This window comes from Neofelis nebulosa, chromosome 17, assembly GCF_028018385.1.
Source record: "Neofelis nebulosa isolate mNeoNeb1 chromosome 17, mNeoNeb1.pri, whole genome shotgun sequence".
Taxonomy (NCBI): domain Eukaryota; kingdom Metazoa; phylum Chordata; class Mammalia; order Carnivora; family Felidae; genus Neofelis; species Neofelis nebulosa.
Window position 1 is genome coordinate 52,725,106 of NC_080798.1, and position 23,365 is coordinate 52,748,470.

Here is a 23,365-nt window from a genome sequence, read left to right on the forward strand (position 1 = left end):
AAAGATGCACAGCATTTGGGGATAATTTGACTGCGACTTGTCTTTTGTGTGTGTTCTCATCTGTTTCTGCCTTTATGGGTATTTTAGTTGGACCTAGAAAAGTCTGCTTAAGCACATGCCGGTTTAAGCAGGATACCTCGTTTTTCTCTGAGGCGTGTGTGTGTGTGTGTGTGTGTGTGTGTGTGTGTGTGTGTGTGTGTGTTATCTTTTCCATATTATCTGTTGAATATCTTGCCATGCTTCTGTAGAACCTCTGAAAGATTTCTCCCTTTGGATTCATCTATAAATTAAAAATAACTGTCGTGGTCACTTCTCAGGCACGATGATACTGTTACATGTTTACTGCCTGCTTTGCATACCGAGTTCATATCCATCATCCAGGAGTGTGGCCAACTTCTGAGAGGCAAGCCCTTGGTCTGCCAGCATGGAGCACCAGGAGAAATTGCTGGCTTCCCAACTGGCTTAGGGAAAGCTGTTGCTGCTAATATCCCTGGCCGACTTTTATCTCTGCCTCTGAATTTGTCCCAAGTCTAGTGGTGCATTATTCGTTCATTCATTTCCTCAGTTAAAGCCTGTCTCAAAAACCTACTCTTTGTCATTTGCTGCGTACCAGGTATTTGAAATAGAGATATAAAACTTTGCATTTTAATTTACTATAAATGTCAGTGTGAATTATTGGTTGTTTGGATTTTCTTTCATAGTCTCCTGCAATGTTCTTGGGAATGGAAATTGCTGTAACCTTTCTGGAGGACACCCAGCCACGTCTACCCAAATTAAAATAAAATGTGGGCATCTCTGGATCTCACAAGTCTACTTTTTTTTTTTTAATTTTTTTAACGTTTATTTATTTTTGAGACAGAGAGAGACAGAGCATGAACGGGGGAGGGTCAGAGAGAGAGGGAGATACAGAATCTGAAACAGGCTCCAGGCTCGGAGTCATCAGCACAGAGCCCGACGCGGGGCTCGAACTCACGAACTGTGAGATCGTGACCTGAGCCAAAGTCGGATGCTTAACCGACTGAGCCACCCAGGCGCCCCTCACAAGTCTACTTTGAGGAATTTATCCTACAGAAACCATTCACATGTTGCAAAGTATAGGTATTACAGCATTGCTTTTAGTGACAAAAAACCCCAGAAAGGACCTAAAATAATACTCATTACAACAAGAACAATGGGTAACATTTCCAGAGCATCCGCTTAAGATGCTTTCCATGGGTATGGTCTCACTGTATCCATACAGCAATCCTGAATGAGGAGGGTCTTCTATAATTTCCATTTTTACTGACAGGGAACATTAGACACTGAGAATTTAAGTAATAAGTTCATAAAACCAGTGAAGGATGTGGAGGGCTGAGTCCTCCTAAGGGGATTGGCTTTTAATAAATGATTGAGCACCCCCTACAATGGCCTAAACATACTGATTGGCATAAGTTGGGACCAGAGCTCTATTAAGATATATCCAGGGGAGCCTGGGTGGCTCAGTTGGTTAAGTGAGGTTAAGAGCCCTGCATTGGACTCTGTGCTGATAGCTCAGAGCCTGGAGCCTGCTTTGGATTCTGTGTCTTCCTCTCTCTTTGCTCCTCCCCCACTCACGTTCTCTCTCTCTCTCTCTCTCTCTCTCTCTCTCTCTCTCTCTCTCTCTCTGTCTCAAAAATAAATAAACATTAAAAAAAATGGGGCGCCTAGGTGGTTCTGTCGGTTGAGCATCTGACTTCTGCTCAGGTCGTGATCTTGTTGTTGTGGAGTTCAAGCCCCATGTCAGGCTCTGTGCTGATAGCTCAGAGCCTGGAGCCTGTTTCAGATTCTGTGTCTCCCTCTCTCTCTGCCCCTCTGCTGATAGCACTCTGTCTCTGTCTCTCTCAAAAATAAATAAACATAAAAAAATAATAAAAAAAATAAAAGATATATCCATTTTTGTGTTAGTTGGGAAAAACAAGATTGTAAGATAATGCATGAGCCTCAATGCTATGTTTGTAGGGAAACTTCGCTGCACCTAGTATTCACGTGTAGAAATTCTATTCGGGAAGGATGTGCATCAGGCTGTCTCTGTGTTTATCTTGCGGCGACGGGATTTGGGAGATGTTTTCACTGTATACATTATCCACTTGTGCGTTATTTATACTTTCATCAGGGAGCCCGTTTTATTTTTACAAAACCCGTGATACATTTAAATAGCCGAAGAACACTTAGAGTTAATCAGAGCTTCTCGCACCAAGCTCACACCTGCAAGCTGGCACTGGTGACATCTGGGGCCACTTGTCAGAGGCGACCTGTGCATCGTAGGATGTGTAGTGGTATCCCCAGCCTCTCCCCGTTAGATGCGGGTATGCCCCTCCAACGAGCTGAGGCAACCAGAAATTCTCCAGACCTTGGCAGATGTCCCTTGGTGGGGGGCGGGGGGATGCCCCTAGTTGGGACCCTTTGAGCTGGACGCCGGCCGAGCCGTGTGTGGATCTCCCCATGTCGGCGGTTCTCAGGAAGATCACGTCTCTGCATCTGAGGTCCTCCCAGCTCCATGCGACCGTCATGTGGAATCCAGAATCCTCTAAAGCAGAGCAGACGCATCTTCCTTTCCTCTTTCCGTTCACTTTACCTCCCCACTCTTGACTTGCCACCAGATACTCAGCGGGCCCCAGATCTCTGTTTTCTGCTCTGCACCTCTTTCTGAATCTGGGAGTCGTCGGGGTGGGGGGCACGGATACTTCTTTCATCGGCAGCTTCCCCCAAATAGGGGGTTCCGGTGCTTAACAAGTTTCATTAAGAACACAGCTGCTAAATATGCAAAATATATAGACTGTTCCTGTTGAGAATATAATTATACAGTAAATTAGCTCGTGTCCAGTATGTTGCCTTTTAAGCACATCTTTGATGTTTCCAGTACTTACATAAGATATAGGGTCTGTTTATTAAGAGTCTTCAACTACACAGTTGAAATCTAGAGCAGTCAAAAGTAATGGTGTCTGCTGAAGGATTCTTTATCATGTGAATTTACCTTCAGTCATCTATTATTTATTTCAGCTATTTTATATGCCATTATAATAAATATTATGACAGAGAAAGCTTTTATGCTTCAACTTATTGTACTACTCTTTACTCGCCTGCAATCCTTCAGGAAAATGTAACCATGCTTTACCTATAGTTAACGTAAATCATCACTTACATTAGAATGAAAAATTCACTATGAAAAAAGGCTCTTTCTTCAATAGCAAGGCATAAATGCACAATCATGTTGACTGCCAAACTCCTGTGCCATTGCTGTCCTTCCTTAAACTGTTTTTAAGCTGCAAAGTGAACGCATCGCACGGAGGGAAATTGGAAGGTTTTCGAATATTTTCACTCTCTTGTTAGTTTCTGGCAAGATAAGCATTTTTTATCCCGAGCGCAAAATATTGCCAATTACTGTCTAAGCATTTTTAATAGTTTTGCTTTACGTGGCACGTAACTCCTACACCAAATTAAATAAGCTGTTACCCAGTGCAATTTCTTCTTGAATCAGCCTCACAATTACCTATGGATATTGATACAGTTATTTTATAAATTGAGTTCCAGCCACACCAGACAACGTTTTTGACCTGTATATAATGAAGAAAGAGTTGTCATGATTTTCTTATTAGGGATGTTTGTGTATTTTTGCAGGTGGGAGGGCGGGGTTAGGAGGTGCTCATGAGGGCCTTGGAGTGGGGGGGGGGGGTGATGCTGATGGTTGATCTGAAGGTTAGGAATGACAAACTCAGCCCCTGTCCCTCAAGGCTTCCCAGAAAATCCCGGGCTGTGCCTAGGATGGTTTTTGGTTCGGTTTCCTATTTTGAGATGCAGAATGTGGTCTAAGAGTATTTTTCTTGTTAAATGCACAGTGGCATATAGACCGGTGCAGTGTTTAGAGCCATAAAGGAGCCTCTCAAACTCTCATTTCCCCTTGGGGGCCCTATCAGATAGAGCATTTATCAGTGCATCCTCTTCATGTTTAGGCTTGGCCAAGATTGGGCAAACGCCCCATCAGATGTATTCATGATGGTTGTTTGAGTGAAAGGTACCAGATCTGAAAGGAGACACAAGTATCTGTGCCCTGGCGCCTTTTCCGGGGAAGATGCTGCCGTTCCTTGGCACCATTAACATCACTTAAATAATACTGGAGAGATTAGTGCTCTGAAGTCCCACATAGGATATTGATGAATTATTAAACCAGTTTAGTTAGGTCTGTATTGTAGTTGAGTGAATAATGCCATGTCAATAATATGCTCAGCACCAGTGTCTCTTGCTGTTGTAAATGTGACAACTCCTATTTAAGGCTTCAGAACATAAAATCAGGACTGAGGGTATGTAAAGTGGAAGGGTGAGAGACATCAGCATAATGCAATTAAGGCCCATTGGATTAGAATTTGCAGGATGCCATTAGCAATAAGCTCTGAATGTAGATTATTGCCTTGGTTACATTTTCTCCTCCAGCAATAGGCTTCTCTTATAAATTCTAAATGCATAAAATAAATGGGATATAAAATAGACACAAATAAGAATATATCGATGATGTTAATTTCTTTATAGCTTCTCGGTGTTCCATGGTGATGACTTTGGCAACAGGGGTGCAGTGCAGTGTGGTTTCCAGCAAGGGTGTGAGCTTTGGAACTGGCCATATCTCAGTTGGAAATCTGGGTCTGTGTCTCACTAGCTGTGCCGCTTTCAACCTTTATCAGCCTCTGTTTTCTGGTCTGTAAAATGGGGGAATGATATACACTCTAAGAGATTCTTCACGTTATTATTAAATGAAAAATAAATGCCAGGCATACCATAGATGCTCCTTATTTTTTTGGCTTTTATAATTAATGAATATATGTAAATTAGATTTTTTTTTTTTAAGGAAAACACAGAAATTAACTCTTCTATGAGTGTAAGAAATGGGTAGTAGGCACATGCCCATCAGATCCACACAGATCGGCATCTTCAAGTTAGGATACACAGTAGTTAATTGCCCTTAAACAGTAAATCTCGTATCTGCCATTGCATGTGATGAGTTTCCACTGATGAGGGAGAATTCCCTCTGGGCGTACCAGAGGCTGGGCTCCCTGTGCCCGCTTAGCTCATCTGGGTTTCTTCGTCCTTCCACCTCCAACAACTGTCCTGGGCACTCCTCCTCTTGGCCAACGCACAAGTAGTGTCCTCAAATACACAATGAAGAGCTGTCTCATCTGCTTCCCTATGATTGTGTCAGAGGTGTGTGTGTTAAGCTGAGTGGAAGAAGCAAGGGTCACATACTAGATGAGAGCATTCTGAAGTATACTTTGTTGATTTCACTGTGCACGCTCCATAATGCCCAATGGGTCTTGGTTCCCATGCCAAATCCTCTGGGTTCACTACAAGGAGAAGTCAGATAGTGGGGAAAACACGTTGATATACTCCCAGCTAATTCATAGGCCTTTATGACTAATGATGTTTTAAACATTTTTTTATTTATTTTGAGAGAAAGAGAGAGAGTGAGCATAGGTCAGGTAAGGGCAGAGAGAAGGAGAGACAGAATCCCAAGCAGGCTCTGCACCATGAGTGCAGAGCCTGGTGCAGGGCTCGAACTCACAAACCGTGAGATCGTGACCTGAGCCGAGATCAAGAGTCAGACGATTAACCGACTGATCCACTTAGGTGCCCCAATGATGACTTTTAAGTAAAAGTTTCTTTTTGTAAGTATGCTTGGCCACTTGAATCATGTATATACATTTTTAAAAGGCTTATTGCCATGAGCTATTATTACCTTTTTTGTTCTTCCATTGGTGGTAAGTAAATTATGGGTGATATCTTTCCTCTTACATGTTGCAATGATGGGGGGAAGAAGAAAAGAAGTAAAGGCAGTGGAATCCGTGAAATATACATTTATTTTAGAGGCAGAGTTAGTGAATGAATGAATGGATTCATGCTTGTGAATGTTGTTGCTGTTAATGTTGACCAACGGATTTGGTGGTTTCCTGGTGTTGGCCTTGATTTGAGGGCCTCTGGGGAGTAACAGGGTTACTGGGGAGTAACAGGGGGAGAGGACAGGTGGGTCATATGGGCATTTTGGAGTATAGAACAGTGATTAAAATCATGGCTTGGTGTGAACTTGTTTCTGGCACTGTTATCTGGGTCAAGTTGCTCAAGAGCTTTCTGAACTTCAGTTTCTACATCTATGAAATGGTGGTGGGTGAAAACTGCCCACACTGGGTTGGGGATAGGTAGGGATGGGGGTGCTGTGGGTCAAGGACTCATATGACCAACATTCTGAGATCCCTCCTGTTGGCCTGTTATGTCCCATTCAGTCCTTTCAGTGAAGAATGAAGCGATTTGGTGCCGATGGTGGTGGGAGTGATGATGGTTATAATGATGGTGATGATGGTAGTAATCATGGTGACTGCAATGATGATAATGGTGAAAACGACAACAAAAACAGTCACAATAAGGGCGTTCATTGCTAACAGTTATAGAATACATGTCCAGTAATCGGGCACCATTCCAAGTGCTTTACATACATTACCTCATTTCCTGGTAAGGTAGGTGCTATCATGATTTCCATTTTATAGAGGCATAAATGGGAGATGTAACTTACGTATCTGGTCAGCGCTAGACCCGGAATTCAGACCCAGGCAGTAAAGCTGGAGTCCCTGGCCTTCACCAGCACCTTTTAGGTTCACACCAATCATTGAATTTGGAAACTGGGTTATCATGGCCTCAGGGGGATTCAGTGAGTCCCTTTCCTCCTGTTTTGGGGTCCTGTATGATCCTCCATTGCAGAATTGCTATTCAAACTCTCTCGGAGCTGCTTATATTAATTTTATGAAATACAGAAGGGAGACCACAATTACTCATGTACTTTATTATTTTTTTAAGTTTATTTATTTTGAGAGAGAGAGAGAGAGAGAGAGAGAACGAGCAAGCCTGAGCAGAGAAAGGGCAGAAAGAGAGGAGGAGAGAGAGACTCCCACACAGGCTCCACACTGTCAGCACAGAGCCCAGTGCGGGGCTTGAACTCATGAACCGTGAGACCATGACCTGAGCCAGAATCAAGAGTTGGACGCTCAACTGACTGAGCCACCCAGGCACCCCTAATATACTTTACTATTGAAAACCAGTGGGTACCACGTTTGAGCAGTGGCCCTCCAAGTAATGATTGTAATAGTTATTATGTATGTGCCCCAGGCCTTATATATACAGCGTATCTCATCTTTACTCTAATCACACAAGGCCAATGCCTATTTTCAAACAAGGCACTGTAGCCTGAGAGCATTTCAAGGAGCAGCTCCAAAGTCACACTGCCAGTGCTGTGGTCACGCCGGGCTGGGGCTCCAGGTCAGCCTGGCTCTGCTGTCTCTGCTGTGGATGACGTTTCCCCACTTGTCCGTTTAAATACCGCATGATCTCCGTATGGTTCCTTTGGTTTCAGGCGGTATCACATCTGAGTCACACTTGGCTAATTTATAGTCATAAAATGATACGAGAGATCACTCTTGCATAACAACAGCACACAATCCCTTTGGCTCGGCACTCACAGACTCTGGAATCACTCAGACCCACTGTGCAACTCAAAAAGGATAGACCAAGGGCACTCAGCCTATTGAGGGTGTCAGTGAACTGTGCCACCAGCAAATGTCCTTGGGTCCCAGGGAAATGGAGGAAGAGCATGTGGGTTGCTTAATTACTGTGTCTTTCTGGCTGAGCCTGGGTGGTCAGGAGCAGGTGGGCTTCTGAGCTACTTAGAAGTTGCCTGATGCTTCATGTGTGGATGCCACCTGTGCGGTTCTGTTTTTAAAATGATGGGTACCAGCATCTGTATACATAATTTAAAATAAATTTACATTCTCATTCTGCCTGAGATGAGAAGATTGTGTACTGGTGCGATTAGAGAGAAGAGTAAGGATTTGGGGAAGGGTTGAGAGAGGCATTTTATACCATTTTAAGACTCAAAGCTCTCAATATGAAGTTGTTCCTGTTAAGCAGTGCTGGGCAGGTGAATGGGTGGTTGGGTGGATGGATAGATGGATGGATCTATCTATCTAGATGGCTGGGAAAAAGGGAGGGACCTATGGAAGGCTAGCAGTTCATTTTAGATTTGGTGGAATTAGAGAGGTTGTTTTTTGTTTGTCCATATCCATCTGTCTTTTCTGAATTTTTTCTGTAATTAATGAAAGTAGGACGTGGGAAGTGAAATAACCCTGGAGAGGGCAAAGTCATTAAATGTGTGTTAGTCATTACCGGTTTTCATTCCATATTTCTATTTCTTCCATATGTATATTTCTCTGTGTGCTCTTGGGCACATGGAAGGTTGCACCTTCTGAAGCTAAGTGTAGCCACATGACTTGCTCTGCCAATAAAATATGAGCAGAAGTGACATCTGTACTGCTGGGTAGAGGTCTCTAAAACCCGTTCCGTGTGCAGTTTGTCCCATTCTCTTCCCCACGCTGTAGAAGCGAGTGATGTTGCCGAAGGTGGAGGCCCCATCTGCCTGGGATGGGCGTGAAGCATGGGCGAGTGGGAATCCTCGGCTGTTTAAAGACATTGAGGCTTGGGAGCTGTTCCGTAAGGATAGCGAAGTGCATCCTGATTGATCCGAAGCCACTTGTGTGAACCATCTTAAGGGACTTGGGCCGTATTTCATTGGCCATTCTAAGCTACAAAGGGGTTTTAAGCTGGGGCTTTGTATATGTGCATGTTTTGCCAATCCAAAGAGCAGACTGAGGCCAAACAAGGCCTCGGGTTTTTATGTTCTAGATGGCGTATGCTAATTTAACACCTCTTAATAAAAAAAAAAAAACAAAAAACAAAACCCACCGGTTCCTTAGTGGTGGTGGAACAGTTCTGTGTCTTGAATGTGGTGATTGTTATATGAATCTATACAGAGAAGCAAGTGTCATAGAATTATTCACCAAGATATTCCCAATAAAAGAAAGTGAGTGCATCCCCAAACTGGTGAAATCCTGGTGATGGCTGTGCTGTAATGAACTGTGTCGTGCCACGGTCGGTTTTCTGGTTGTACCCGTGTACTATAGACGTGGCTAAGACGGCCCCATTGGGGGTGCTGGGAGATGGCTATGTGGGCGCTCTTGGTGCTATTTTTGCCGCTTCTTGTGAGTCCGTAGCTAGTTCCAAGTCAAAGTTAACAACAACAACAGAAAGTTCACGAGTTAAACCAAGAACGTGAATTGTGGTCAGTCCCAGGTTCACGTCCAGACTTGGCAGAAAGCTCGCCTTGGCAGATGGAGACTCTTGCCTCACCTGACAATCAGCAGTTGATGCCTCAGAAATGGGTTCTCTTTGCGGTGTCTCAGCCCCTGCCTTCCCCGTTAGAGCACGTCCCCGGAAAAACATTTCTATAACGTTGCTGGGTTTGTTGGACAATCAGAAGAGCAACCCCCCCACCCCCCACCCCCCACACAAACACATCCACCCTCGCTAATTCTACAAGATGTGTTTTCTCTTCCCTGAACTTACAGGATCGCCTGCAGTTTGTCTGCATTTCTCAGGGTCAGTGGCAGAAACCGGAAACCTGATGCCGGGGGCAGGAGAATTACCTGAGTAATAGTGTGTGGACTTGAATCACTGTCCCCAGGAGCCTAGTAACCCACAGCCTGTGGATTAGTCTGTTGAACTACTCGATGGCTTGTGACCCCTTGTTCCCTCTGGGTGTGTATGTTCTGATTTTGTTCTTATTGGTAGTGGCAGCTCTGTACTTTATTTTAGAGTGGAGGTGGGGGGGGACCAAAAGATAACTCACCAGTTGTAAGTTACACACACAGAAGGGTATACTGGCCCACTCGGCTGAGCCATCATTTTTGTTGGGATATTGCTTTGGGGTCACCACCTGGGAATGTTTCCCCTGTTGTATGAAGGAAATATTTATATGCATTTTTATGATACGTCACCTGCACATCCCTTGGGGAGTCCCTAAGGGGCTTGGCTGAGAGGAACAGGGTCCTTCCTCACCACCCCTTCCCCAACAAAATGAATATCTGACGTTCCTCTTGTGATACATTCAGAGTTGTCTAAGATTCTGAGTGAAAGTTCTAAGTGAAGTGAGGCTGGAGCCAGAGGGGTTCGGATGAGGTGAAAGGCCACTGTATCTGCTAACTGTTAATGTCAAATTGGGTGGTCCAGCATCTATGAAGCATAAGAACCTATGGGGAATAAAAGTTAGCCATTGACAGGCTTGGTTCTCCCAAGAGATTTCAGTCATCAGACACACCAGCTGTGCAGACAGAAAGCGAGCTGGGTTTTTCTCCTGGCCAGGAGGCCCAAGCTGTCCACAGGGTACAGCCTCACTCATATGCGCTCATTTGTGCCACTGGCGCTTTCATTGTCTATAGAACGAGGGGTGTGGCCTCAATCACTCTGGATCCCCCAGCCCCACTATTCTCTAATCTTAGGAAACTTTTTGTGTAATGTTTATTTATTTTTGAGGGGGCGGTGGATGTGGGGCTCTAACTCACAAAACGCGAGACCATGACCTGAGCTGAATCAAGTCGAACACCCAACTGACTGAGCCCCTCTGGCGCCCCAGTGATCTTAGGAGACTCTTAACAACACCCACGCATTGGCACCTTCCCTCTTCCTGGCTCAGGTCAAATGCTTGTCCTCCTCCTTCCCAAATCGGCATGTTTGTGCCTCTGCCACTGTTGTCCCAGGAACGTACATCTACGTTGGCCAGCTTGCTTTCGCTGCCTATGTGCTTTTGGGTTTGGGGACGTCATTTAATCACCGTACACCCCTCTCCCTAAAACTGGGCTCTGTGAGTACAAATGACCCGGATCCTCCAGGATGTCACAGCGAGCTGGTCCCAGGCGGTCTTCGTGAGTGTCATTTCATCCACCACGCTGCACTGGAGTGCACCCGCACCACCGTTTGTCGCAGACTCGCGTCAGGGAAGGAATTTGGCACGGCAGACGTCTTCTCTCCTTCTCATAAAGTTTATTAAATCCCTTCTGTCTTCCAAGCTGGATGTTAGGTGCTTTATACTTCTTCTCACAAGTCGGTGAGAAGGTAGTTAATGTTCACCTTTTACAAACGAGGAAACTGACCCTCAGGAATATTAAATGGCCCCAATTCAGTTGGCCTCCCGGCTTCCCTTGCCTGATGCTTATTGTTCGAGGCTGGGTTATAGCCCAGGACTTAGGCGGCCAAGATCAATGGGCACAGATATGCTAAGCACCTCAGCACAGATTGTGTCTCTCCCTGATAAGACGGCTGAGGTGGAGGACGTTCTCCACTGTGCCATCGCGTCCCCATTCATAGCATCGGAAGTAGCTTGTTACGCTACTTGCCTCACTGTCGCTAGCAGCGTAGTCTAGACCAGAACTCCCAGGCTCACCGTTTGTTTCCTGGGACTTTCCTTACCTGAACGAGCAGGTGGCCCCTACATTCTTGGCTGTGCATCCTTTGGAGGAGATAGGTCTAACAAGTGATAGTATTTAGGGGAGCCTGGGTGGCACAGCCAGTTAAACATCTGACTCTTGGTTGTGACTCAGGTCATTATCTCACGGTTCACAAGTTCGAGTCCCACGTCGGGATCCATGTGATGGTGTGGAGCCTGCTTGGGATTCTCTCTCTTCCCCCCCCCCACTTCAAAAATAAACAAACTATGAAAAAAGAGGTGATTATATTTAATCTCATACGCTGCAGCCCAGCCAGACTCACAAGTAGGGAGTGCCCCATAAACACTGGGGAGGGCTGAGAGGCAACCCTGAGCTTTCCAGAAATGTGTTTGGATGCTGTCCAGTGGAGCACAATTGCTTCAAATCCTGAGGCTCCAGGCCTTCTAGTCTCCGGCAAAGAGGGAACGAGGGCTTCGGCGTCAGACTGTGGTGAACCCTCGCCCCCCACCTTTGTGAGCTCTGTGATCTCTTACAAGGGGCCACAGGTAACACGGGGAGAGTGTAACCCACTCGGTTGTTCCAGGGAAGAAACGAGATGATGCAAGTAAACGCCCCGTGCAGAGTCCGCCCTGGAGAGACAGCAGCCACTTACTATCTGCGTGCGCCCACCCAGCTGTAGTTTTCTGGGTTGCTAAACCAGAGGGCTCTTCGGGACCTGGGTCACTCAGGGTCCACTGGAATAAATGAGTTTTGCCTGCTTTTGTATTTTCTAGAAATGAATCGTCTTTAGTTTCTGATGCAGGCTCGATGGAATCATTCCAGAGCCCCAATGGCAGCTTTTGAGATTAAAATGTCATCTACTGAATTCTTGCACGAGCCAGGCTTTGTCCTGGCGTTTCCCTATTTTCATAGTTTTTTTTTTTTTAGGACACAGATGGAGAGGAGATGTGTGAGCCTGAAGACCCTTTGGAGCGTCTTCTGTGCGCTGAGTGAAACAGCACAATCCCCAGCCTGTGGTTTTAGCGGATTCCCAGCCTCACATCCTCCCAAACTTGGCAGTAAAAGCCCTGTTCTTCCATTCATTCCGATGATTTATATTCTCTCTGGGCGTCTAATATTAAACAGGGGAATTCCGACATGTTCCATAACACATTTACTGTAACTTGATACCATGAACTAAACTTGCTGTTATTTATCATTTCTTTTTATTTTCTCTCATTCCAGCACAAAGCCAAGGTAGAAGCAATGACCCTGGACCTCGCTCTGCTCCGTAGCGTGCAGCATTTTGCTCAAGCGTTCAAGGCCAAGAATGTGTGAGTGTTTCAGTGGAGGGTTATAGATCATAATATCTTGCTATTGTAATGTCTTTATCAGATGAACACAATTGGGAGAACGCAAGCACAAGGCTGTTGTGTTGTCTTGGCATCCAGACGGCAGGCTCATTTATATTGGCCCCGTTAGGGTGTCCCATATTTTCTTGACTTCTTGAGTCACCCTCATTATGAGATGTGCCGTCAGTTTAGTAACAGCGCCCCCCAATAAAAATGGAAAGACACTGTTGAAGCGCTAGTTAAAGTGGCTAATAAAAGCCAGCCGATTGTAGGATGCATCCCGATTACAGACATTTTGGCAGTGCGTCTCAGAATCGAGGAAAAGTGTGTTTTAATTGCATCCGGGAACGAGTAGCCTCAGTTACCCAGTACCGCAAGGGGGCCGAGAATCGAGAGCGTGAGAAGGTTCCACCGTATCCACGTGCGCAGTGAGCTTACGTGGCGCGCGAACGTGGCTCCGACACACGGACTCATGTCGTGAGAAGCTTGCTCCTTCCTCTCCTTCTTGTTTATAGTCTTTCAACATGCCCGAAGGAGGAAGCCTTGGCTCAGGGCTGGCGAGCATTCATGCCGCCACATGCCAGCCTCCCTTTCTGTCAGAGAGACAGCGGCCCTCAGACCCGGAGCCAGGGAAAGCAATGGAGGCTAGCTCAGTTTTAATTACGCTATTTTGTCCCCAAGGGCTTATTTTTATGGTTCCCTCACGTGAAGGGCCACCAGTAGTGGTTCGTCGTTTGACACAGTGGTTTAAATTTCATTAAAAAAAATAACTGCATTTAATTTTTTTTTTTTTTTTTTAGTGCATGGATTTGGACCCGAGGATTAAGTTAATGACAGTTTACATAGTGCCAAGGATAAGATAGTTCCAGAAGTGGCCCCAGAATGGCCAAATTTGGAGAAGGCTGACAAATGACCCGTTGTCTCTGGGTTAGGCCCTGGTGGGAAGCAGTCAGTGGTTTTCTAGTTCTCCAAGCAGATGACGTATGTAGGCGGAGGCATTTAAAAGCAGATATTCCAAAGGGCTGGCCCGTGGCCAGCCCCTGTTGAGTCTGCCTCAGTTTCTCCCTCTGCTCTTTCACACTGCCAGAAAGTCTGTTCTCCCAAGCCCTTTCGGGAGCTGGCAAGTGGCCTGAGTCCTTGAGGTTGACACACAGAGTCGGAGTCGGTGGCGGAGTGGCTCCATCCCTGTAAATGCAGGCCCCGCGGTCACAGAACGGCTGGGTAACGTCCCCATCGAGCCCACGGACCTGGCTGAGTCTGCCAGTTCAGTCTGCCGTGCCTGTTCTGTGCCCCGTTTGGCAGTTGCTGGCTGCTGGCCCTCACTGGTGTTCTCCAGAGGACGTCAGGTCCGGTGTGCCCCGGTCCCTTTTAAGACGATTGCTCGTGTCTGCCTCCTCCACTCATGTCTCCACTTGCTTGTTCACTTAACACACATTCAGTGAGTGCCTCCAGGGCCCCGGCCCCTCTTCTGGGCTCTGGGAAGGCAGCGGGGGCCGCGAGAAGCCCACTTCACCTCAGATGAGCTGTAAACCTCAGGTGCCAGCAAGCAGTTTCGTTGCTGAATGGCTAACTCTTCAACCTGTTACTTCTGTGGTTGTTTGCAAGGATAGCAGTAGTCACAGCAGCAACAGCGAGCAGTAGTCACTCATTTGTCCAGCGTGCGTTGTGGGCCACGTGCCAAGAACCCTTCCTGCGCATTTTCTCCCTGACCGCTGGCTCCTAGTCTGTTACACGGATGAGGGGAGCACGACTGGACGGGAAAGGCTGGTTACGGGGGCCCCGCGGCTGGGAAGCAGGAGGGGCGGAGGGCCCCTGCGGCGGTCACCCCGGGCCTCCCCTCACCCACTGCGAGGTCCTGTCTTCTGCTTGACTTGCGGTGGAAACTGAGATCAGAGGCGGGGAGTGGCTCTCGGTCACTTGGCGGGTCAGGTGCAGCCGTGGGACTTCCGTCCGCTTCTGACTGTCACGCCGTCCCTGACACGGAGAGGCTCTGGCAGAGCTCGCACAGGCTGCCTCCCTCGGCTTCCTCGTTGGATGCGAGCGGTGCTGAGGCACGCCAGCTGTTACATAATGGGACCGCCGTCCAAGTCCTAACAGGACCGTCAGTTAAAGTAGTTCAGACATCCTCACGTTCAGCTGCCTTTTGTAGTCCCCCCGCCCTCAGATGCACCTCTTTTGTGCTAATCCCAGATTTTGGCAAATGGCTGAATTTTTGTCCTTCTGGGTTCAGAAACGAAGGCGATTTTCCTTTTTAGCAAAACCCGGTACCGCAAACCTCTTTTTATACGTCTCTCAAGATGCAGTCTTTCACACGGCTTAGAGCAATATTGTGGTGGCGAAAATATGCATAAAAAAGTGAGTGATTTTACTTTTGAAACACCGCCAGGGCGAAGTCTCTCCTGGAAAGGCAGATGACAGCTTGGTACTTACAGGGCTTTAGATTCCGAGCGCTGTCAGAAGTGAATTTAAGTACTGGTGACTAGGCTGCCAAAAAACACGTGTAGCCTCCTCCTTCTCATCACCGCCCATCTTCAGACATTAAAATCTCCTTGTGTGTAAAACATAATGACAAGTGAAAGAAAGGCTGCCGGTTCAAAACCAGCCTCCTCTTGGCGCCGTTGGACCGAGGAGAGAAAAAAACCCTCCCGTCGCAATTCCGTTGGACACCCCCATCTACCGTAACGTTTTCAGGCGCTTGGGCACACCAGCAGCATGGTCAGGCTCCTTGCTCCCGTGCGAATTCCCCCCGGATCCTGCTCCAGCTCATGCGAGTTTCCCCGCCCCGGGAGAGGTAGTGTATTGTGCAACCCAACGCAGAGAAAGCTGGAAACAGATGCTCAGCCGAAACGCTGGTGAAAGATGCGGTCCGTCGTCCTGCGGGTCCGCCCTCCCTCTGCCTTCGACCAGGAGATGTGGATTCAGCCTCCTCCGGGATCTCTGCGGAGATCTGCTTCTTTGCAGGGGTGGGGGGTGGGTGAGGGGTGGAGATGGTGGTGGGAGGCACTCTTAGAATGAGCGCTGCTGATGATTATATACAGTCATAGCTGCTAGTCGGCTTGTTGATTATTCTGCGCAAGGCAAGGTGCTAAGCACCTACACGTGTATTCTCTCTTTACTACAACCCTAGGCATTAGTCACCTTTGTCTGTAGTTTACGGATGGAAAGGCTCCAGCCTTTCACAGAGAGGTTAGGTCAGGTTTCCAGCTGCAGCCAGTGGTGGATCTGCAATGTGAGCCCAAGTGTGTCTGAATCCACAACTCTCCTTCTTGCTATGTCTCGTGCCTCACTCAGCCCCACCTTTTAGTACAGATTCCTGTACTGGGGTGTATCTGAGTAAGAAGTTGCTCCAAAAGCTAGCAGCTTAAAAACATTAAAACCAAGAAACATTTTTATTTTCTCTTTCTTTTTTTTTAAAAAAAATGTTTTTAAAATGTCTTACTTGTTTTTGAGAGAAAGAGATAGAGCATGAGCCGGGGTGGGGCAGAAAGAGAGGGAGACACAGAATGCAAAGGGGGCTCCAGGCTCTGAGCTGTCAGCACAGAGCCCGACACAGGGCTGGTGGGTGAACCGAGAGATCGTGACCTGAGCTGAAGTCGAACACTCAACCGAATGAGCCACCCAGGCGACCCTATTCTCTCTCTTTCGGTTTGTTTAGATCAGTTGTTTGTTCAAACTAAGTGAATGCACTTTATAGGTTTCCCCTCAAAAAAACCTTCTTTTAATTAATGCAACTTACTTGGTTAAGGGACAGGGTTGTCCTCTAGAGTTTTCTGTGTTCTTTACGTCAGTGACTACATCCCTGTGGTGCCATTTATCATGTTCTTTTGTTCTTCTGTCTCCCGAGTTTCTTGTGAAGTGTAGGTAACTCTAGCAGCTTGGTCCGGTGCCTCTTTAATTCTGGGGCAAGAGTGCTGCATAGGGACAGCATAGTCTACCATGGAGAGGACAGACATGGCTGCTTGCCAACGCCAGCTTTCCTGGGCTCAGCACGCCCTGACCGCTCCGTTCCTCTGCTCACCTCCATTTGCATTCATTCCTTCTGTTATTCTTTACTCGCTCTTCTGGGTGGTCAGGCCCAGAATCCTCCTCCTGCTTCCAGACAGTTCTCCCCAGAGTTAGTGGTCGTGGTGGTCGGCCAGTGTGTCTCAGGTCGAATTATGTTGGGCATTACTGGAAAGTTCCAAGCCAAAGCCTGTGGTAAGTCCCAACCAAACTGAATTTTGAAGGAAATTTTGTTTAAGCTGCAATCCTGGAAAGCAGCCAGGCTCCATGCTGCCTGGCAGGCAGAGGCATCCGTCAGAGTACGAAGAGCTGGGACCTTTACTAATCATTCAGACCCAATATTGGCATTTTCTGGAATGAGCTCTGCCACGATAGTTGGTTGTTTGTGCTGCTGTGACGCATTTTCATTCCTAGTTTCTAGCTGCTTGGCTTACTGAAAAGTGCCTATTTCCACCAGCTGCTGGACCTCGGAGCTCCGTAGGTTTTTTTTGTTTTTTGTTTTTCACAAGATATTATAACGTTTGAGTTCCAGATACTCCTGAAATAATGGACACCTCGATTCCAATCCTGAAATTTTAAGAGTTAGTAATGGCACCTAATCTAGGAAATTCTTGGCGGGGATCCCAGGTACCAATCAGCTCTTACGCTATTGACCAAGGGTTTTGATTTGTTCTGGAAATTAATTGAAATCGATAGTTCATATTAAAATAATATACACAATTCTGAAGGTTTCTAGAACTATATTTTCGATCATGGATTTCTACTCTTTCTTCTCAGCTTTCTGTCTCCAGTATAGTTTAAGGCAAGTAGACTTTGTTTCATTTAGAAAATAATACAGAATAGTGACATTTTAAAAAAAAGTGCTAAAAGAACAGTTTTCTGTTCTTTATTTTTTAAACATTTGAGGGGGACAGTCTTGAACAAAGTTACTTATTTTTACTTTTTACTAAATTGCTTTCAGAATTTGAATCTACTAATCCCAGATACAATATTCTTGGATTCTTATTCCAAATTTTGCCATCTCGAATCTTTCTATGGAAATGGGTGGGCCATAAATTATAAATAAATTCTACATTTTGAGGGATAAATTACCCCGAGGACCGATGTGTAAATTACAGCTTAATCTTTCTTTTTCTCCTCAGCTCAGTTTTAAGAATAATGTTTTAGCCGACATATCTGCATTACTCTTTTTAGTCTTTGCTCAACATGAGAAATCCATTTCTGGTTTGCCCAACCGAGGATTGTATTGCTTTTCTTCCCAGTATGAAATCTAAAAGAAAAGAAAAAAGGAGAGGCAGATTTTGCTATAATGAACTCTCTAAATCTAGATCTTAATTATGACTTTTTAAGGAAAAATTTAAAAAGGCTACAAGTTAATTTTTTCCCATCCCATACATTTTCCATCTTAGGATGTTGAAAATTTATATTGTGAAGCATTTACTATATCTCGGGATATCAGGGAAGAATGAGTCCCTCGTAAGGAAATTCTTTGCCTTCTCAAATTTAATTCTCTAAGCATCTTTTTATATAATTCTTCAAAAATTTCAAAAGCATTTTATATACTGTCATTTCTTATCAAACGGGGCACCTGGGTGGCTCAGTCAGTTGAGCGTCCGACTTCATCTCAGGTCATGATCTCACAGTTTGTGGGTTTGAGCCCTGCTTTGAGTTCTGTGCTGACAGCTCAGAGCCTGGAGCCTGCTTCAGGTTCTGTGTCGCCCTCTCTCTGTCTCTGCCTCTCCCCCGCTCATGCTCACTCCCTCTCTCTTTCTCTCTCAAACATTAAAAAAAAAAATTAAATGAAAACACTAACTCCAAGTAGTATAGTGTAGTGCAGGGGTCAGCAATCTCTTACATAAACGGCCAGCGAGTAAGCATTTTAGACTTTTCAGGCTGTAAGATCTCTGTTGCAATTACCCAGCTCTGCCTCTGTAGTGTGAAAGCAGCCATGGACAATATTTCAGTGGGTGAGCATGACTGTGTTCCAATAAAACTTTATTTAGAGGAACAGGTGATGGGCCAGATTTGCATAGGGGCCATAGTGTGCTAACCCCTGGTGTGGAAAGAATAGAATTTTGTGGCTCAGCTGAACTTAGATTTAAATCCCAGCTCTACTATGTACTAGCTGTGTGGTCTTGGGCAAACTCTTGGCGTCTCTGGGCCTTACTTTCCAGATCTATGTAAAGTAGATTGTTACATACCTTTTTCATGGTTGTTGAGGAGGAAAGCCATGATGCATGAAACAACAAGGCACATCTCAGTGCACTGTCTGTGACTATTATTAATTTGTATTTGTTTCTTTTCTTGATCTTAAAATGATCTGAGAGGTTTGTAAGAATACATGCAGTATGATAAAAGAGAAAGAAGAAATCTGCTGGGGCGCCTGGGTGGCTCAGTCGGTTAAGCATCCAACTTCGGCTCAGGTCATGATCTCCCGGTTCGTGAGTTCAAGCCCTGTGTTGGGCTCTGTGCTGACAGCTCGGAGCCTGGAGCCTGCTTTGGATTCTGTGTCTCCCTCTCTCTCTCTCTCTGCCCCTCCCCCACTCACGCTGTGCCTCTCCCTCTCTCTCAAAAATAAATAAACATTAAAAACAATTAAAAAAAGAAATAAGAAATGTACTTACACAGAGAAAGGGGATAAAAGCAGACTAGTAAGATGTGGCCCTAGCCAAGCAGTGGATCTTAATAATCTTTCGAAATCCTTAAAAACTGGACCTCAGAATGAGCTTTGAAGATTCCTGGCAACCAAGAGAAGGGGGAAAATGACCTTCATGTTGCCTGCAAGCTGGAAGCATGACAAGATCCAAACAGAAATGATTGTCGTCATCGCAGCGTTCCGCTGAGGATCTCAGAGTAAATGGCTAGATCTGTTTTCTTTGCTATTGCTACATCTGTTTCCCTTGGCTTTCGGTAGCTTTTCCAGATGACTAGTGTTGCCATAAGAGCATCCTGCTTTGAATGTACAGGTACATTGGGAAGGTATAGTGGGACCTACTGAAAATAATCAGCCTGTGTCTTCTTTGGTACCAAAGTACCCATCTGCCTTCTGCTCCCCTCCTTTTCTGTGTGTGTGTGTGTGTGTGTGTGTGTGTGTGTGTGTGTGTGTGTGTGTTTTAACTTTTTCCCTTCACATCGTTATTTATTCGGTGTTTACAGTGGTCCGGGAACTGGGCTAGGCACTAGCATTACACCATTTGCTGCCTCACTTCTACCCAGCCTTATTTCTCTCTTAGAATATTTGTGAAGCTTGAGGATTTTTTTTTTTTTTTTATAGCTTTCCATGATGACTCTCTTCAAAAACAAATCCTTACTGGAGGAGAATATTTATTAAGTTAATTAGGGGCCACATTGCAATTAAATTTGTCAGAAAAAAAAAATTCAGTGAGGCTTTGACCGTCATTAAAAGCCATCACAGCTAAGGAATGCATGAAACTGTGTTCGAATTAACCACGATGATGTTTGCAAAATAAACAGTTTTGATTTCCCAACAGATTTCTCAGTTCAGCCATCACTATCATGTTTCATGACATCAAAGTGATATATGTTAATTGAAGACACACACAAAAAAACTTCCCTTCCAGGAAGAATAAAAACCCAGCTTTGGAGGACAGGTACAATTACTCTGTGGCTGCCTTCTCCTACACTCACCATCCCACCAATGTATACATAGCTCATGTTATGTCTTTAGCTCTAGTAAATAATATTAATTTTATTGCTGGTTTTCAACAATGAACGCTTAAGTCCCTGGACTAGAGTAAAAGTCAGCAAAGCTTTTCCACAGAGAATCAGGCAGATACATAAAAATCTATTCTAATATTTTTGCCTTTGTCAGCCAGATGGTCTCTGTTGCAACTAGTGTTGAGTGCATCTTGATTGTTGAGTGAGACCTTTGTAATTCAAAAGTAGCCACTGAGAAGTTAGAAATGACTGGGTGTTTTTCTGTGTTCCAATAAAACTTTATTCATAAAAACAGGAAGTGGGTTGAGGTTGGGATTTGGTCTGGGAGTTGTGGCTTGCTAATTCTTGGGCCAGAACCCACTGTCTCTTGAAATGGGACTTCTTTTGATAGCATCTTGTCTTACTGTGAGAAATACATGCCGTTTTTCTTAGAAAATGGATTATGTTAGCCCAATCAAGATAAATAAGTATATATAGCCAGCATTTGTGTGCTTGGTTAATTTCAGCCCTGCAGAAAGTACTCTGATCCTTAGAGGCTTGGAGAAAAGGTAAGAATTTGAATAGAATAGCGTGCTCTGCTGAGGTTTAGAAATACTGCCATATGGGAAAGCAGGTCACCTAAGACAACTAAGTGTTGTTTAAATACTAAGACACTGAAGTCCTAACTGAGGCTTGGAACCGTGTAATGATGATGATGATACTAATTGCTCATATCTGTCACCTATTTATTATGTGTCAAGCACTGTTAAGTACTTCTGTGTCGTCTCGTTTGATCCTCACTAGGACTCAGGGTAGGTCACAAATGGTGGAAGAACGGCGGTGTCTTAGGGTTCAGCCTAATTCAATGAGCAGCCACATTTCATAGATCAAGATATCAAGGCTTAACGAGATTAAGGACCTTGACCAAGGTCATGCTTGCCAGTAGGGAGTGAGGCTACAAGTTGGTCCACAATCTGTGCTGCCTCTGAGCTCGGCTTAGACAGTAGTTTGGAGAATCAGGAAGATCTGTATCATTTGGGAAATGCATCATGCAGGACGCATTGCCTCCAAAGGCAATTTGTCCCATTAATAGGATGGATGACAACCTCTGCCTACTGGGACAATTATTAAGGTCACTTCAAGGTTGAAGGAGACGCTCCTTCCAGCCAATTTGCTATCACCAAGAGGAAGTCGTTTTGCTGAAATATGTAAAAGGAGGTTAAGCCCAATGGAAGAGAAGCTCCTCCCTTCAGTTAAGGAACTTGGGCTGTTTTCCACCAGACATAGAAGGGGTCTTGTCTGCAGAGTCAGGGTAAGCAGAAATGGCAACTATTTACTCTCGTTTGCACTTGTCTTTGTACATTTATTCCAAATGTCAGGGTTCATTTCCCCTTACTTCCCACTTGCCTTCATCATGATGCTGATCAGGTAGACAGAAGTAGACCAAGGGGTCATTTTGCTATTTATGCACCTGAACTGCCACCGTGATCACTCTCAAACACAAACCCAGCCCTGACACTGTCCTGCGGAGGGACCTTTTGGTGATGTCTTGCCACCTGAACTGCCAAGGCTGCACTTACTTGCTGGTGTGGCCTCCCAAGGCCTCTGGGGTCTGGCCCCTCCTCCACCTTCATTTACCGTTGTGTCTTCCCAATCCCGTGTCTCTGTACTCTGCATAGGGAGATGCTGAGAGGTTCTGCCTCCTGATTCTGGGCCTGTGCTCCTGACTTGAGCCCCTCCTCTCCTACCTGTCCACCATCTGCTCACTGGATGACTTTGTCGCGTCCTTTGTAGAATCTCCATGTTCCCTACTCTCACCTCCACAGCATGGTTGAATTGAAAAGTCACTTCTCAGAGTATCAACAACACACACCATCATCACGCTTGAATCCTTTGGGGATGCTTTTTTCTCCATTGATTTTTCTTTGTGAGGCTCATCCCCACAGAGGCAGCAACCTTGGCTAATTCGTCTCTGGATTTCTGTCCCACACCTGACTTAGCGTGGAGACCACAGCACGTTCCTTAATCTCTCCGATCCTCAGTTTCTTCATCAGTACAAGTAGGAGATGATGGCATTCCCATCGTGGGTGGCTGAGAGGATTAAACAGCATGATGTCTGTAAAACCTAATACCTGATGCCTGATAAACATTTAATAAATTTTAGCTGTGTCGTTGCTATCACTATCATCACCCTTTGTGATGATTACATACATATACTGCCTTATAATAAGCTCACAGAAGTGGATGGATAGGGTGGGTTGGGTGGCTGGGAGGGAGAAAGGAAGGATAAAAATGGAAAACTACAGTTCTCTTTGGTGACCCGAACTCTGTTTTCAATGTGCCAATTCTCAGCCATTCCCAGTTCTCGAACTGATACTTCCATGGGTGGTATTGAGGTTATATATTTACAGATCTTGGGAAGCAAATTTTAAAGTAATCATATATACAGTAGCTCCTGCAGGCAAAAAACAAAAACAAAAACAAAAAAAAACGAGACTAAACAAAACCATACCATAAAAGTTCCTTTCTGGGAAACCGTGGGCTCCCCTGGTGCAGGGCAGACCACGTGGCCCTGGCGGCCTGGCATCACGGGGTGTGCACAGGGACCAGCACTTTCTGGGCCCTGCCAGGCCTGTTCTTTGACCTGTGCTGAGACCACCCTCCTAGTCATCTACGCAGCAAGCCCGTGATTACTCTCAGAGACCTCTGGTTTCTGTAAGACTCAGGAAAAACGTTTCACTGCCTGTGGTCGAGAATGTTACGTCCCATCTTGGCTTGTGAACCCAGCTTGGGTTTTCTCCGGGTACCGCCTAGGCACCCCCATTGTCACGTCCGAATTCTGCTTTTATAGAATTGACATGTGGGGGACTTGTGCTTCAACCCCACGGCGCTCACGTTTTAATAACGTGGGAACCGTATCTTTTCCCCAGTAAACTGTTGAGAAGCTAACTCTTGTCAGCCCCAAAACTCGAATATACATCTGAAATAAATCAACGGTGCTGTGTCGCAGCAGCCTGCTGAAAATCCCCAAGGAAGATGATATTTTTAGTG

At 45.6% G+C, this 23,365-nt stretch overlaps 1 protein-coding gene across 1 annotated transcript in view; it reads left to right on the forward strand.

The window, feature by feature from the left end:
• Window positions 1-23,365, forward strand: part of WWOX (WW domain containing oxidoreductase) — a 304,629-nt gene that overhangs the window by 239,848 nt on the left and 41,416 nt on the right. The window contains exon 6 of the mRNA XM_058707328.1: window positions 12,549-12,637. Coding sequence (XP_058563311.1) covers window positions 12,549-12,637 — 89 coding nt within the window. The remainder of the gene's footprint in view (window positions 1-12,548; window positions 12,638-23,365) is intronic.